Source organism: Salminus brasiliensis, chromosome 11, assembly GCF_030463535.1.
Source record: "Salminus brasiliensis chromosome 11, fSalBra1.hap2, whole genome shotgun sequence".
In the NCBI taxonomy this organism is placed as follows: Eukaryota; Metazoa; Chordata; class Actinopteri; order Characiformes; family Bryconidae; genus Salminus; species Salminus brasiliensis.
The window spans coordinates 33,156,338-33,174,006 of NC_132888.1; the positions used below are offsets into that span (position 1 = coordinate 33,156,338).

At 40.4% G+C, this 17,669-nt stretch overlaps 2 protein-coding genes across 2 annotated transcripts in view; one reads left to right on the top strand and one right to left on the bottom strand.

Annotated features, from left to right (window-relative positions):
- col4a3 (collagen, type IV, alpha 3) overlaps positions 1-15,623 on the bottom strand; it is a 69,053-nt gene extending 53,430 nt beyond the window's left edge. The window contains exon 1 of the mRNA XM_072690912.1: positions 15,552-15,623. Coding sequence (XP_072547013.1) covers positions 15,552-15,623 — 72 coding nt within the window. The remainder of the gene's footprint in view (positions 1-15,551) is intronic.
- col4a4 (collagen, type IV, alpha 4) overlaps positions 15,622-17,669 on the top strand; it is a 52,083-nt gene continuing 50,035 nt past the window's right edge. Inside the window, exons 1-5 of the mRNA XM_072690913.1 lie at positions 15,622-15,812; positions 16,011-16,079; positions 16,210-16,242; positions 17,278-17,386; positions 17,472-17,525. Of these exons, the coding sequence (XP_072547014.1) occupies positions 15,622-15,812; positions 16,011-16,079; positions 16,210-16,242; positions 17,278-17,386; positions 17,472-17,525 (456 nt within the window). The remainder of the gene's footprint in view (positions 15,813-16,010; positions 16,080-16,209; positions 16,243-17,277; positions 17,387-17,471; positions 17,526-17,669) is intronic.

A 17,669-nucleotide genomic window follows, 5' to 3' on the forward strand; every position in this document is an offset into this window, starting at 1 on the left:
TTTAGGTGCTCTCTGTTTACTTCTCACACATTGCCATGCTTACTGAAGATCAGTAAGCATGTACAAAACGTATTAAAACGTCCATATGCATTGTGACGTGGTCTATGGGCATATGAAAAAAATGTAGGGCACCCCTATGAAACCTTTTTGTTAATATTTAAACTAATGAATATTTGACCTTTATTTGAACCATACTGAAATATGGATGAAATAAACTTTTGGAAGAACCTGTCTTTAGAAAGGAGACTGTAGATGAGTCTGAGAAGGAATTTCAAAAGATCTCAGAACTATTAGATATCAGCCCTTTCACTGTCCGCAAAATCATTTACAAGTGAAACAACTGCCCGTATGGACAGGTCAGGCTGTCTTAGTCCAAGAGTAGACATGTTAGAAATTGATAAAATATCAACGTATCACAATATTATGTTTTGCAATACTCAAAAACAAGACAGACAGTGGTTCATTCTGCGTTGTGTTTTAACTCTTACCACTAGAGGGCAGGGTTGTACTCTTTAGACCACACTGTTCTGATTGCATAAAATATCTATGAATATGGTGGTGTATTTTCTTATTTTATTTTAATATTACTTTACTGTAATTTGATTTTAAAAAAGGACAATATATCACCTTGCTTGCATATATCACAATATATTGAATCATAACCCCTGTACCATGATACATGTAGTGGGCATGTACACGCTATCCATCATCATGGGACCTACAGGTAGCTCTTGCCATAACTAATGTTAAAGTATAACATTTACCATCAGAAAAAAACATGGGTGGTGTGCAAGAAGGAAACCATTGCTGTCAAATCAGGGGATATTAAACTATGTCAAAAAAGCTTTTATTGATGTGTCCTGCACATACTCTCATTTCCCAGCTGTCTCTATTCTTTCTTTTCTCACGTGTTGATAATCAGAGTGGCTTTATCTCACATGCACACAGAAAACACACAGTCTTGTAATTTTACACATTTATTTCTTTTTATTTAGATTAAAGCTACTTTTTTTGACTGTAATTTACAATTCTACAATTTGTAAAATAAGTTACATATAAGCTACACCTGAGTTATAGTCCTTTGTTTAAACAAGTTGGTAAAAGAGTGTCACCAAAATACATCACCTACTAAAAGTGATCACATGGCCTGTCTTTGAGCCAGCTAGATGAAAGACTAGCTAACCACGGAACATAACCAATGCCCCCAATAATAACTCATTCTGAACAACCCTTGTTAGGGCACTGACAAGAATACAACCATACATTAACCAATACAGTTCAGAGCTCCCTCATTACCTCATTACCGTACCATCAGTCGTCTGGGTTTGAATAGAAAAGGTTGATAATGTCAAGTGTCTGTCAGATATATTGTGTCATGTATATAATAAAGGGATTGCTTTGCCCCACAAACTTGCATATACATGTGAAGGATGCAGTCTGCTTTTTCTGTGCAAACTGCATCATAGCAAAAACACAACTTCTAACTTTGAAGCTTGACAGTGGCTTCAAATACTTCAAATACTTATATTTAACAACTGAAGTACAGATGGAATATATTAGTCTTTAAAAGGTTTGTGCACACTGAACACTAAGAAAGAATACAAATGAGTGTTAGCAAGCACTGGTTTTTGTTATTTTAAAACTGTAAAAGAAGAAAAAAAACAGTAACCATGCTAAAAATACTTTATACTTTATACTTTAATACTGTATATGTGCCATCTTTAATGTTATGTTTTTTTTTTTGGAAATGACACATTTTACACCCTTAACTATTCATCCCAAACTTTTAAATGCCACTGTACAAAAAAAAAGCTGTCAAAGCAGACATCACCACCAGAGCATCATCATTCACTATACTGAGAGAACACATTCCATCACACATATATCACACACACGCACACACATACCTCTCACACACACACACACACACACCAATAGATCATTACATCTAACACCAAAGCGATGTCAGAAATGCACAACCTCTCATTTATGTTTGAACATAAACCAGGTGGTTGAGGTATTTTTACCTGTGATCTAAACTGAAAAATGCTGACACATCATAAAAAGGGAAGAGGTTGAAAAAAGGACAGATACACACATGGACAAAATTGTTGGTACCCCTCAGTCAATGAAAGAAAAACCCACAATGGTCACAGAAATAACTTGAATCTGACAAAAGTAATAATAAATAAAATGCTAAATTAACCAATAAAAGTCAGACATTGATTTTCAACCATGTTTCAACTGAATTATTTTTAAAAATAAACTCATTAAACAGGTCTGGACAGAAATGATGGTACCCTTAACTTAATATTTTGTTGCACAACCTTATGGGGCAATCACTGCAATCAAAGGATTCCTGTGACTGTCAATGAGACTTCTGCACCTCTCAGCAGGTATTTTGGCCCACTCCTCATGAGCAGTTGTCCAGTTGTCTCCAGTTGTCTCAGGTTTGACAGGTACCTTTTCCAGATGGCATGTTTCAGCTCCTTCCAAAGATGCTCAATAGGATTTAGGTCAGGGCACATAGAAAGCCACAGAATAGTGCAATATTTTCCTCTTAGCCATTCTTGGGTGCATTATCCTATTGCAAAACCCATGACCTGCGACTGAGACCAAGCTTTCTGATACTGGGCAGCACATTTCTCTCTAGAATCCCTAGATAGCCTAGATAGATACCCTGCACAGATTCAAGACACCCTGTGCCAGATGCAGCAAAGCAGCCCCAGAACATAACAGAGCCTCCTTCATGTTTCACAGTTGGGACAGTGTTCTTTTCTTGATATGCTTCATTTTTCCAACTGTGAATAGAGAGCTAATGTGCCTTGGCAAAAAGTTCCATTTTGTCTCATCTTTTCATAGGACATTCTCCCAGAAGCTTTGGGTCTTATCAAAATGCAGTTTGGCAAATTCCAGTGTGGCTTTTTTATGATTTGTTTTCAACAATGGTATCCTCCTTTGTCGTCTCCCATGATGTCCACTTTGGCTCAAACAACGATGGATGATGCAATCTGACACTGATGTTCCTTGAGCTTGAAGTTCACCTTTAATCTCTTTAGAAGTTTTTCAGGGCTCTTTTGTTACAAATTCGTATTATCTGTCTCTTTGGTCATCAATTTTTCTCCTGCAGCCACGTCCAAGGAGGTTGGCTACAGTCCCATGCATCTTAAATTTTTGAATAATATGTGCAACTGTAGTCACAGAAACATTAAGCTGCTTGAAGATGGTCTTATAAACTTTACCTATAACATGCTTGTCTATAATTTTCTTTCTAATCTCCTGACACAACTCTTTCCATCACTTCCTCTGGTCCATGTTGAGTGTGGTACACACCATGTCACCAAACAGCACAGTGACTACCTGTAGCCCTATATATAGGCCCACTGACTGATTACAAGATTGTAGACACCTGTGATGCTAATTAGTGGACACACCTTGTTTTAACATGTCCCTTTGGTCACATTATTTTCAGGGGTACCATCATTTTTGTCCAGGCCTGTTTAATGAGTTTATTTTTTTAAATAATTCTGTTGAAGCATGGTTCAAAATCAATGTCGGATTTGAATTCGTTTATAGAATTTTTTTACTTTTGTCAGATTCAAGTTATTTCTGTGACCATTGTGGGTTTTTCTTCCATTAACTGAGGGGTACCAACAATTTTGTGTGTATATGAGGGGAGGAGGGGAGAGATGAGAAGGAGCGTGAGGATACATGAGGATAGTTAGTGCATTGTCTGTATGGTTATATAATGATGTTTACACACTAGAATATTGCTTTACAGTTAAAGCCACACTAATACAACCTTGGAGCTTGGAGCATCCAGAGCACAGGGTTTTGTCAGTCATTTAAAATAACATAGAAATAATATCTAAATGACTTTTAAGAGATATTGATGCTTTTGTAAGGCACTTTTTGCAAGGTAGTTGAACATGACCCCTCCAAAAGTAATGTATTGTGAATAGAAATCATCATCAAAACAACATGTTCACCTTTTCGACCACAACCTGTTCACAACAGCAGTTTAGCTTGTCTGCAGCTACAGGCATGTTTGGGCTAAGACTAAACAGGGCCATGATCCAGTGAATATACGCACTTGCACTCATTCAAACATGCACAGAGAAGTAAACACAAACACAGGTTTGCTTGAAAATGGATTTTTTTTTTTTAAAGGATAAAGGATAAAGGATAAAGGTGCACGTATTCGTCACTGTACAGTGTGGACTGTACAGCGAAATGTGTCCTCCGCATTTAACCCATCTGGTAGTGAACACACACTCACACACGTGTTAGGGGCAGTGAGTACACACACACACCAAGAGCGGTGGGCAGCCAACTCCAGCGCCCGGGGAGCAGAGAGGGTAAAGGGCCTTGCTCAAGGGCCCAACAGTGGCAGCTTGCCGAGCCCGGGAATCGAACCCACAACCCTGTTATCGATATCCCGGCGCTCTAACCGCTGAGCCACCACTGCCCCATTTTAATTAGAGTCACTTTTTTTATGTGGTCCCAAATCAAATGCGTATTCAATTCCTGGTCATGCAACATAACTGTGAATGGTCAAATCAGATTCTATGCGTATTTGTGCCTGTACGCATCCACTTAGTGCTGTCATCAATGTAGGAGAGGAATAGTGGTGACGACAGTCAGTGGAAGGCTGAAGTAGTTAATGTGAACAATCAAAATCAAGAACCATCAAGATTAAGAATAAGATCAAGGCGCAAGACATTGGAATTGATTAATAAGGCTTGTAATGTCAATGTAGCCTCAGCTGTAAAAAAAAAAAAAAACAGCCCTGAATGTACTGTTTCACTGAGGTAACAAGAACCATCTCATTTACACATATCCGCCTATTCAGCCTTCTGCAGTTCAGCCCCATCCATACATATTGTAAGTCTCAGGAGTGCTTTTTGAACTAGACGTAATGCTGGACACCCAATCAGAACAAAGCTCACTTATCTTATATCCATCCTAAAAACTCAGGAACTGAAACAGCCAGTTTAAGTCTAAGAGATAAAGAGAGTCTGGAGATCTGGATGGCAAAGAAGCAAGATGCATGCAGGAGAAGGCCCTGACCTGTTCCTTCTCTGATCTCAAGATACTAGTATCATCATCAATAAATCATTCTTTATCTTTAAGATGACTCACTTTCTTATGGCTGCAAACTGAAAACATACAGTTTTTTATGAACGCAAGACAAAACAAATGTTTTTACATTACATATTCTGGATCTTTTTAATGAAAATGTAAAAGGCTTACATTATCAGTAGTCGGAGTTCAGGAGAGCACAATTGGCCTTGCTCTCTCAGGAACAGGTTGAGGGCATGTCCTTACCACATCACTCCTAGTGTGATGTTGGTATGCACAGGCATCTGTTAGCTGTTGTATCGGAGCTGGGGCTGGAGCTTTCCTCCAAGCTCCTTGGCTGCCTAGCAATGCTACATCAGCGGCAGTTCGAAAAGAGGCAGTGGCTGGCTTTACAGGTGTCTGAAGATATTTCACACCAATAAGGTATTGGTTAATTGATAGGGCTGCATGATATTGGAAAAAAAACTGACATTGCGATATTTTGCGATAATATTTACCAGAAGTCAATGATCCCACATGCCGGCAAAATAATAATTGCCTCTATATATTTGATGTTTGGAGTAAAATAAAATATATTGGGCAGATATAATTTGCCTCTGGTTGATATGTCATGGAAAATGAGAACTGTGCAAATTTTCCTTTTGCATCAAGCAAGCTGTAGCATGATGTATGTGATTTAATTTGCCTTTTGTGACATTGCACGTCCTGCAATGTGACAATTGCGATGGCGATGACGAAACGATATGTGCAGCCCTAGTAATTGGGGTAAAAATCTAAACACGACTGACATACATGACTATAACATTTAATCAATACAGTGAGTGGTGTAATGCGCAGTGTAAGCGAAATAAACTTGTATAAAAATGTATTGTATTATTGTATTAAATTGTATTAAAAATTGTATAAGTACTGTATAGTGTGTAAGTATATGCTCTAATTTACAGCGTGAAATCAATCACTTTGGTTATGTATTTGTAATTGCGTGCACCCTTGTTATGTTCTGGAAAAGGCAGCACTAAATGTGTCAAGACAAAATTCTATACAAGTACTGGCAAATAAAAGTGACTCCTATTCAGACACTTAATTCAACAAGCAGGAAATGAAGATGAAATCACATTTGGCTGATCAGCCATTATTCTGATGATTATCCTGACACATGATTTATTCCCACAGGTTGTGAATACTAATCTGGAGCAGTTTCACTCCAGCTGTAATTACTACTGTGCATACCTTCAGACTCATTGTCAAGATTTATTGCAAACCAAAATACTGAACAACATTTAGATGTTTTTGGCTTGTTGCTGATTTATTTACTCCCTAACATGCAATACAGATGTAACTCTCACATGCACACGCACATATGTTCTTGTATCTATATAGAGGATCTTGGCTAATACAAGAATCCATAATTAAAGCCTTATTCTGGCTGAATTTTTGTTTTTATTTAATTTAGCAGTTTGATGTTAAAATGTTTCAATACTGGCTTATAACAGGGAGAAAATCGCCTTGTTCATTGCCAACTGAACTCAGAGAACTGCTACCGAACTGTGTTACTTTGGTGGCAGATGCCTAGATCTGTCGCGAGGTCTAAGATCATCACAAAAATACTCAATACAAAACAGTGCCAAGCAAAGAAATGTCATCAGAACCTCATAAATTGGACTGTACTATTGTGCCACACAATTTTGCGTGGTGTAGTGCCATTACTGCAAAGTTTTGTGACTCTGCCAAGGACTATTATTGTGGTGTGCTCTTTTTTTGTGATTGTAGCATTCTGCTTTGTATAATCCTGCTTTCTAGTGATCTCAATCTTATTGGAAAAGCACATGTACCACCAGGAGGTGCAATATGAACATGTCAAATGAACAAATTTTAAACTATGTTATGTTAAGTGGCACAGTTGTAACATCAATGCTTTTTATCACGGCTTAAAAACAACATGAACAGATCACCAATGTAATCGAATAACAAATTTGGTAAATGGTAATGGCACTTTTGCAAAGTCATTTGGCACACATAAAATAAAATAGACAGCTAAGTAATAAACTACAACAACTATGTGACATGCACCATGTTTGCATTCTCCCCCCACTGCAAATAAATGTGCATCAGATTAATGGTTTTTTATGTATTTTTCAGAGAAAAGGCTGTTGAACTTGCTCCTAAAAGCATTTTTAGTGCACAGTCAGCCCCTGTGCCCCGTAGCAGAAAAAGAAACAAATGTCATGGCTGTTGGTGGAGCAGCTCAATCATCATTAAGGTGTATCTAAGCTAATGCAGCCTGTAGAGTGCAGCTGTAGCACCTGGTGTCTAAACTGCATCCCCCATGTCGCCACAAAATTATCATAACATGTAATCGAGAAGTGCTGGTGGTACCAAAGCAAGAAAAAAAGTGTTACTGGCATTAACTATGATCGACTTGCAGAGGATTTTGTTAAGTCGAACAGTTCATTTGTGAACAACTTTCCCTGCTGTTATTGTTTATTGCTATGTTACAAGTTAATGTAACAGTAGTACTCATTTACACATTTACTTGGTCTAGGGTTGAGAAGGGTCAGGTTCGGAACAGGTTTTGAGAGTCTGGGTCAGGTAAGGATTGTAACCTTGGTGCTATGGGTCAGGTCAGGTTCAGACTGAAGGTTCAGACTAGTCACTTTCAGGTTCAAAATATATGGCCCATTAAAGCTCTAGGTTGAGTCAGTCAGGTGTGATGTTAACCAGAAGTTTCTGTTTAAAGCTCAGCAACAAGGTACCAACACAAGCTACATTTCACAGAGAAAGACAAAGACACAGAGTAAGAGAGAGTGGGAACAAGTGAAGGGGGGGGGGGGGTGGATAGGTATAGACAGCGAGAAATGTACTGTTATTAGGGACAGTAGACTAATACAGGACACTAATACTATGGCAGGGGGACACGTCCGCTTGTAGTCTCTCCACAGGCGTTCCACAAGGCTCGGTTCTTTGATCCTCTTCTTTTCTCGCTCTATACTTGCTCTCTTGGTAAAGTGATATCCTCTCTTGGATTCTCTTACTACTGTTACACCGATTAAACTCTTTCCCACTGTCTGACACACAGGTTTCTACCCGCATCTCAGCGTGTCTCGCTAACGTCTCTTCTTGGATGGTGGCTCACCACCTCAAACTTAACTCCAGCAAGACGGAGCTGCTGTACATCCCGGGAACTGCTGGACTTACAAACCGATCTTGCTATCTCCTTTGAGAACTTACTGGTCACTCCATCTACAGAAGCTTGACGCCTTGGTGTAGTCGTGGATGATCAGTTACTGTTCTCAAGTCATATTGCAAACGTAACTCGTCATGCAGATTTCTCCTGTACAACATCCAGAGAAGTTGACCCTTCCTCTCTAGAGAGGTTGTCACTTCCGTATCAGATTCAAAACCTTGACGCTGGCCTACAAAGCCATGAACGGACCAGACCCTCCGTACTTGATGGCAATGGTCAAAAGCTGATCCGCACCAAGAGTTCTTTAAGCTCAGCTTGACCTGCCATCACTCAAAATCCACGGAAGACAAGCGTCCAGGCTTTTTTCTTTTCTTTGGGATTCTGGTCCATGCTGACATGATTGCTTCATGCACTCCATGCATGTTCTATTGGATTCAGATGTGGCCACTGAAAAAACTATTGACTCATTGTCATGTTCATGAAACTAGTTTGAGAACTTCTCTTTGAGACATGGTGCATCATCATGCTGGAATTATTGGGACCAAAGTGTGTGAAGAAAACATTCCCCACACCATTCCATCAGTCTGAGCTGTTGACACATGGTTGGTTGCAACCATGGATTTTTTTGCTGTTGGTGCCAAAAACTGATCATCTGTGTGCATCGGCAGTTTCTTCCAGTTTTGGTAAGACTGTGTGCACTGTGGCCTTAGGTTTCTGTCCTTGGTTGACAGATATGGAACTTAACGTAGTGTTATGACATTGTATGTGTGTAGGGCTTCAATGGCATTGCTTTGTGAGAGTAGATAGGTAGATAGGTAGATAAAGAGAGAGAGAGAGAGAGAGAGAGAGAGAGAGAGAGAGAGAGAGAGAAAGAGAGAGAGAGAAAGAGAAAGAGAGAGAGGAGGGTCGAAAGGTCGAATGAGGTTGGCTGGATAAGAGGTGTCTGGGAATACTCTGTCATTCTGCAACACACAACACACTCAGACACTGCATGACCCTACTGCTTCTGGTCACCCAATAAACCCTCTCTTCCCAGCATACACTTACACATATACACCAACATGCACACACATACAAGCACACCCACCCAGTTACCATCACATTTGACTTCCTGCAGCCTGGCATGCCAGAGCTCAGCCGGGCCTCTTGATTGGCTAAACCACGCAGAAAGACAAACGTGGCAGGGTCGGCGCTGCCTTACTAAATCCCACGGGGGGCGTCAGTGGGTCCTGGAGGCTTTGTGTGAGTAGAGCACCTCTGAGTCAACAGCCACACAGAGACAATGAGCTGAATAGAGACTAAAATCACATAGACCATGCCCGGGATGTAGGATTAGTGGCTAGCAGTGGACAGGGAGGAGTGGATGTGGGAGGAGTTGGGAGGAGAAGATTAAAGAGGAGTGAAGATTGCTTTTTTGTGTGCAATTAGTACCATCTATTACTATGTATATGAAGTGCTTGATATGTTACAATGTTTTGTACTATTGTGCTGCTTGAATTTTGTCTTCTTATTTCTTTCTTTTCCTTTTTCATCATATTTGTTGCCTTGGGGCATCTGGCCAGGTTATTTCCTTCATAACATTCCAGGCGTTTTTCGGTATATGTCCGACATTTCCTTCACAGCTCACAGCAGAGCAGAGGACATCCCAAAAGTGGCTCACATGCCTGCAGGCGCCAAAAACAAACCCATGCATGTCGGCTCACGCAAACATATACACAGTAACATGCGCTCACGTACATGTGCATATTCATGCACGCATGCACTGATCATTATGACCACAAAGACCTGAAGTAAATGGCGGTAATTAAAACCACATCTCAAGGTTTTGAGATGACATATTTGTCACCCTACTATGTACAGCGAGACGTGTCCTCTGCATTTTACCAATCTGTGGTAGTGAACACATACACACACACACACACACACACTAGTGAACTAGGGACAGTGAGCACACACACACCCAGAACAGTGGGCGCCCAACTCCAGCACCCAGAGAGCAGAGAGGATGAAGGGGGTCTTGCTCAAGGGGGTCTTGCTCAAGGGCCCAACAGTGGCAGCTTGCTGAGCCCAGGTATCAAACCCACAACCCTGTCATCAATAGCCCGGAGCTCTATGCACATATTGGATGCAGGCGAAATAGCCAGAGCTGAGCAAGACAAAGGCCTTGTTGTTACAGTCATACATCTGGGTTGATGCATCTCTGAAACAGCAAGGCCTGAGTGCATACCAAGCAAGGCTCGGTCTGCAGTAATGGTCTGCAGTGGTGAGGAAGTGGGTAATGGAGGGACAAACTACATACTGGTAAAAGGGTGTTGGGTGCTTAAGAGCTACACTGTTTGGGCCAAACCTACAGAGGAAATTTTTCTATTTATTTGAAGTTTTATTCATTTTATCTTGTTTCTGCATTTTGCAAATGTTTACTCATGGACATTTGCAGATACACTATGTGGACAGAAGTATTGGGATACCTGCTCATTCATTGTTTCCTCCTGAAAGAAAGAGTTCATTCTGCTTCTGCTGAAGTAACTGTCTCTACTGTCCAGGAAAGCATTAATTTAAAGGGTTGTCACACTAACATTGTAAAAAATAGTGCATGTCCATAAGACATCTATATTATAATATTATTCTATATATATTATATTAATATAATATAATTACTGGCCCACAATTCCCAATTCAGTACTGAAAACATGGAAATCTGATTTCACTGCCTTCTAGAAGACACAGTACATCTGAAGCAAAGGTAATGTTTCTCTTTCATGTACTCTGAGCACTGCTTAAGCTGCTTTTAGCTTACACAGTTACTGGATGTTAGCCAAAATGAACCACATTTAAAACCCTGTTAAAAACCCTATTACCTGACTATTAACATGTAAGGTTTAATTATCTCTGTGCGTGCATACATGCAAGTATGTTATGTGCTTGTTTGAGTGAATGTATATAATGCTGATGAACGCTTAAGATTTAGGTAATTGCTTCTGTATGTACAGTACATATATGTGCATGCATGCATGTGGTGTTGCTGGGTATTTCTTTGTGTGTGTGCGTGTGTTCATGTGAGAAACGTGGGGTCTGGATCAGGGCAGTAGGAGGGCAAGACAGAGCCTGCAAAAACAGATGTCTCCCCACTGATAAGGGGCTGTAAAGAAAATCGTGAAGTTTCAAATAGGAACCCACTGACCACACATTACAATGTATAGACACACTAACATTGCCATATGTCAAATTAAACATACTTAAACACCTAATTACACTTAAGCAAAAACATTCCGTAATCATTCCCTCTTCTGCCCCAGTCTGTCTTTGCTTTTAAATTTGCCTCCTTTTTTCCAACTTCTGCCTCAAAGTACCTGCAAAGGCCATGTCAGATTGCCACTGTAAATTATATAAAGCTAGCAGAGCAGTTCATAAATAGCATACAAATAAAAGAGAAGTATTGTTTGGATAAATGTGGGACTGCAGACTGTGTTTGAGTTCATTTAACTTGAGAATACTAAAGTTCAACCAACTCAAATGTCCTCTCTTGGTCAGTTGTGGACAGTTGTGGCATCACCAGGGTTCAAACTCACTTGCTTGAATGCTTGTATAGAAAAATGCTTTTATAAGCAAAGACAAAGACATCCATATTCACTATTTGGGTTGGACACAGGTGGAATTTGGTTTCTGCCTTTAACTTATCCATGCAGTGAACACACATGCCCAGAGCATTAGGCAGCCATCACTGCTGCATCCAGGGAGCAGATTAAGGGGTTAAGGGCCTTGTTTAAGGGCATATCAGTGGCAGCCTGCCAAGCCTGGGTATCGAACCCACAAGCCTGTCACCGATAGCCCAGGGCTCTAAACACTCCCCACAGAGACTATCAAAAATTGCCAGGGCTGAATATAATATAAAGTCATTCTTGTGAGATATTGGGTAAATTTTTTAACCAGCAATAGCTTGGATTACACTCTTAGGCTAGGATAAGAGAAATTATATACCATTTATAATTTAATTTAATTTTTTTTTTTTTTTTTTAATAATTGACAGCCAATTGTGCCCTGACCTTTATGTACATGGTGAGCGTATGCAAACCGGCGACTGCAAGCGTAGTATTAGGATAGATCATACACATCCCAAATTGTCTGGTTTTTTTGTACAACAGAGTAAACTGACCCTCTGCAATTCTGTTTCTAGATCAGCATTCCTACTCTGAGATTCCTGGAAGTGACTTTATGCAGGTCACTAAAGTTAAAGGGCTATGAAAACAAAAAGCTCACTTTCAATTTAAATGTTTTACACAAGTAGCCACAGGCCCTTCACTGCCTCCAGTGCTCTGGGAGTTTGTTTTTGATATGGGGGAAAGTACAGCACAGGGAGGTTAAATGCATTGCCCAATGGACAGGTAGCTTTCAGCTGGGATAAAATACATTACTTGTTGTATGAAGAATTATCTAGCTGCTGGACTACCTCTGCCCTCAGTGGTGCCACAGCCAGTCAGTGGAACATAATTATAATATATTTTGAATAGAAATAAAACACTGACACAAGCCATTTCACAGTGCTCTTACAGTGCACTCTCTTACTGCCTTTGGCGCTGTCAGGAGGCAAACCCACAACAACGTTTTAAACCCCTATTTCAACTTTCACTACAATCACAAAACAGACATGCATCCCATCTGTACCTTCCTCAGGCGTTTGCAGAAATGCCTTCGGACGTTTTATGACTTGCATGTCTGCAGGGCCCAGGATGAGAGGAACTACCTGTTCGAAAGAGTTAAGGCAAGTCACCACCCCCTAACAAATCACTTACAGGAGTGTGGCCAAGAAAACTGTTGACTTCATGCAGGGTGCTTCCTGCTTTTTTAGTCTTTTGTATTTGCGAATAGAAAAAAAAGAGTTGCCCAAAGTATAAAATGCATCTTAAAAGGCAACCTAATAAATCTAGAAAGAAAGAGAAAGGAGGAAATATTTACATAACAATACATAAATAAAAATAAATATAAATAAATATAAAAGTAAATATACTGAGGAAGTGTTCAGTCAATATTATTTTGCAATCCATCAGAACATCAGCAACCATATCAGTAATTCTAAAGTAATAATGAGGTTGACAGGTAATGTAATCTAGGTATTTAAGATACAGACAGAGATATTTTGAGCTTCTCTGTAAAAAACATTCAAACAACAGCTGTAGTCATCTTAGACACTGTGCATATTGAGATGGAGTATATTAAGTAAACAACTGGAGTAGCTTTTGACACATGATGCTTACACTGAAGTGTAAAGTACTCTATGTAAAATGGCCAGCACTGAAAAGGGGTTCTCTGAGTCACAAAAAGTGGAACCTGTTTTGGTGTAATACGGTATCATTTTTAATGGTTCTATGAAGTAACAAGGTAAAGAACCATTTAAGCATTCAAACAGTTTTCATGATTCTACATAGAACCATTGCCTTTATTAATGAACTTTTCAAGAACTCTTCTCTCAAGAACATTTTAAGGTGCAGTGCTGGGAGGTATTAAGAATATTGTGATATTTTCCAATTTTTTACAGTGTATTTGATGTATTACAGTGACACAGTGTGGGACTAGACTAATGAATGCTGCTACTCTATGGTAAATACATGGCTCACAAACAGTTTAAACACTAATCAAACTTGCATTCCTAATATCCAGGAACTATGCAAGAAAGCCATCAACTGATCTGTGATCATCAAGCTGTATTCATCAAATTTTACACAAAGGCTGCCTCAGCTGAGAAAAATTATTAGTATAAGACATCAACAGATCAGTAAAGTATGCTAGATGTATGTCTATAAAACTTATGAACAAGAATGTATTAACAAGATGCCAAGAATACCACTGGCCATGGTCCCAAAGCTTCATTCTAAACTATTTAAAGCATATTTAGAAAGGCAGCAGCTCATGTTAGGCTAATCTACAGGTTATGAAAGCATTGGCTAGCATGTGTTGTATTCTGGACATGTTTCTCAATTGATAAAATGCAGTCTTTCAGATGTTATATAAGACTCAAATGACACATTAGCATCAACTGTTGTAGCTGCCTGAGTGTAGCTTTTGATTGCATGGAAAAGCTAAAAACGCATTTCATCAAGCTAAAAATGATCAAGCTAGTATTTAGCTAAAACATCACTTAAAGACTTAAAGGAATATCACAGCATGTGAATAACACAGTATACCAGCACAGGCCATTCTTTTTAGGCCTGACTATATTGACAAACTTGTGTGAAATCATGTCACATGTAGACTTAATTCAGCAAAATGCTACTATTTTACTATTTTACTGATACCGATATGGAGTATCATTCAATATTGATGTCAGTGTGATATTTATTTATGAAATCCCACTATGCTTTAAAATGAGCCATATTTTGATTTATTGACAGCTTTAATTCATGTGTTATGATAAGCATCTCAGCTATTTTGTTTGTTCAGAAATATGTTTTCCACATTATTTACCTTGATTCTTGCAGTAAAAAACTCCTCAATACTGCTATCTCATACTTAGTACTGTGATTGTATAGATTGTAAGATGTGCTACACTTTAATCAATTAAACAGTAACTAATTACACTCTTTGTAAAGAAATGTGGCAGTAGACATCCACAATATGCTCAGTCAAATATTGAGAATCATGATAACAAAATGTATCACAATCTGATCAAATATTGTCATACTGGGCAGTTGATTTGTTGTTTTTTTTCTTTCAGCTACTAAAGCAAGAGGGAGTGGCACTGATACAGCTGGGGTGCTTCTACAGGAAATCATTTACAGCTCTGTCATTCAGTCAGCACTTCAGAGGAAGGATTTTGACAGATCTTGTAGATCTGCCTGAAGTCTGTGTGCAAACCAGTGCATATCTATCTGTCTGTCTAACTGAGGGAGAGGTTACCTTTTTAGGCCCAGCTCCAACAACACAGATCCCAAAACGAACCTAATACAAAGACAATGTACCGGATATGATCTGAGCAGGTATAGAGACCTGGGAGACCTGTGGTCTGAATGAGATGCGCTTGGCACATGTGACGTCACCCCTTACCGCGCTCCCCCTGCAAAGTGCAAAGAGGTACTAAGCTGAGGTCACAACACATGCACCTGAATCGATGGTGAAACGCAGTGACTTTGTTACGGTGACAAAAACGTTAAGTCAAGTTTAAGGTCTATGCAACAAAACCTTCACAATATTCAGAAATGATACAAAACCTGATTATCTCTGTCACACATATTTCCCCAAGTAATGACCATATTTAATATACAACAGTTATAAAAGAACTCATTTTACTTACTCCCTTAGTGTTCGCGAGCGGCGCGAGTCCGACCACCAGCAGCGTTATTCCCACCAGAGCCGTTCGTGCCATGGCACGCGAGCTCCTGTACGACTCTTCCTGGGCTTCACAGTCCTCTACCTCAGGTCAGATCTCCAACCTCAGGTCAGATCTCGTGTCGAGGATGCCCACAGTACCTCCTGAAGTCACCTCCTCACCGCCTCCAGCGTTATTCACCTGCGCGCGCGGCCACTGTCCCCAAACCGGCCTCATCCGGCGCGCGTGAAGGAGCCGGCATTGCAGTGTCACTGAGGGAATGACATCGTCAGAGCAAGTAACGTGCATCAAAAACAAGATGTATACGACAGTTGGGGAGCCCGAGCTAATTCTGACAAAGACAAGTATATACTTCAGCGAAGGTTCATGAGGAGGAAAGGCTGCGCGCACCCCTGCCCCGTAAACTCTGGCATATCTGCGCAGGCCAGCGCTGCGGGGGCTTCTTTCTGATGTAGACGAGCAGGGCGCAGCTGCGGCGGGGGCGGCGTTACGGTAGAGCAAAAACCCAGAGTTACCGCTGTGCGTTTACTTTGCTGTGACAGTTAAAAGTTAGCCGTGTCAAAAGTTTTCCAACTGTATCTTCGCCTCTATATGTGTTTTAATATTCCGCGTTCATGTGAAGTCGGTGCGGGGAGCCAGAAGACTTTAAGACCAGGTAAGGCTTTTTTTTTTGTGCTTCTCGGTTGTCTGTAAGGGGATGTTTTAATGAGCTAGAGACTTAATAAGTGCGCAAATGTGCGTCCGTATCACTGACACTTGCTCCCTCCGCGAGGCTCTGGACGTTTAACTGTCCGTCTTCTTCGAAGGTCAGTGCTAAGTCAGCATGTTTAGCTACTTTCTCTGTAGGACACTGACTGTCGCTTCGCCGTAAATAATACCTGTTGGACTGTAGTTGGGAATAATGTGTTGCTGCCGTTTTGTTTATCTCTACTTCGACCTCTACAGCGCAGTTAGCTAGCTAGGATATCTAGCTCATAGACTAGCTACTTTCCCTTCTTAATATGATATTAAACATATTCATATTCCACTCGTCATAGGATTTCTTTTTAAAGCGAGGTGGGTGAACTGAACCCCACTTTAGTGCACTCCACACTAACAGAACTGCAGGGGTGTCTCAGATTTGCCCTTTCCCTTTCAAAAACCACTCGAGAAGCATGTGAAAAGAAACAGTTGGTCGTCGTCAGTGTTCAAACACACCCACATATGTGCCCCTGAGTGGAGAGACGAGCACAGGCAAAGTCGTGAAAGGTTGAAAACAGAGACCGACTCCTTTCTGGAAGTGCAGTCAGCTAGCATCATTATATCTCTGTCACCTGAGTTTGTACTTTTCTGGTGTATTTTCGCTTCGTTTGAACCTCGTTTCTCGTGTCCAGGTAGCTTAAACCTAGTTCGGCTAGCGCTGACTGGTGTGTCAGGGAAAATAAGTGATCCGGAAAGATCAACTTTGTCTCAGTCCAGTAAACCACAGACATGCAGCAGTGCCATCTATTCTCTCTCTCTCTCTCTTGCTCTTTCTACCTCTCTCTCTCCCAGCCTCTGATTCTGCCTCAACAATGATAAGAGGAAGGTACTCAGTGAAGTGCATGCAAATGTATTTCTGGTTTCATTCGTTATTACAACCAGTCAATCTCTGATCTTCTGATTTTTATTTTAAATTCCACTCATTATCTTCTCTTCATTTTGTTCTCAGGCGTTTCCACCACAAGGTCAAGGGGCAGAGCTACAGAACTGGCCCCAGCAGACAAAAGCTTGCAGAGATTGAGGGCACTTCTAGGACCAGAGCACGCCCTGAGTGGCGGGTGAGATGACACGCCCCCGCTGGATTGCCTGGTTCAGCCTCCCTCTCTGGTGAGAGTCTATGATGTCCTGCTCTGTGTCCTACAGTATTTTCCCAACCAGACTCCTACAATTCACACAGTCCCTTATATTGATCGCATAGTAAATCTGGTTTATCTCAGTACCTTAGAAAAGTCCCACAACCTACAGTTGCGTAATAGCGCACTAATGTGGCATATTTTACAAATTGATCTAAAGTGTGCATCTTCAAGGTTTGATCTTTACTGTGTATTCACAGTGTACAAC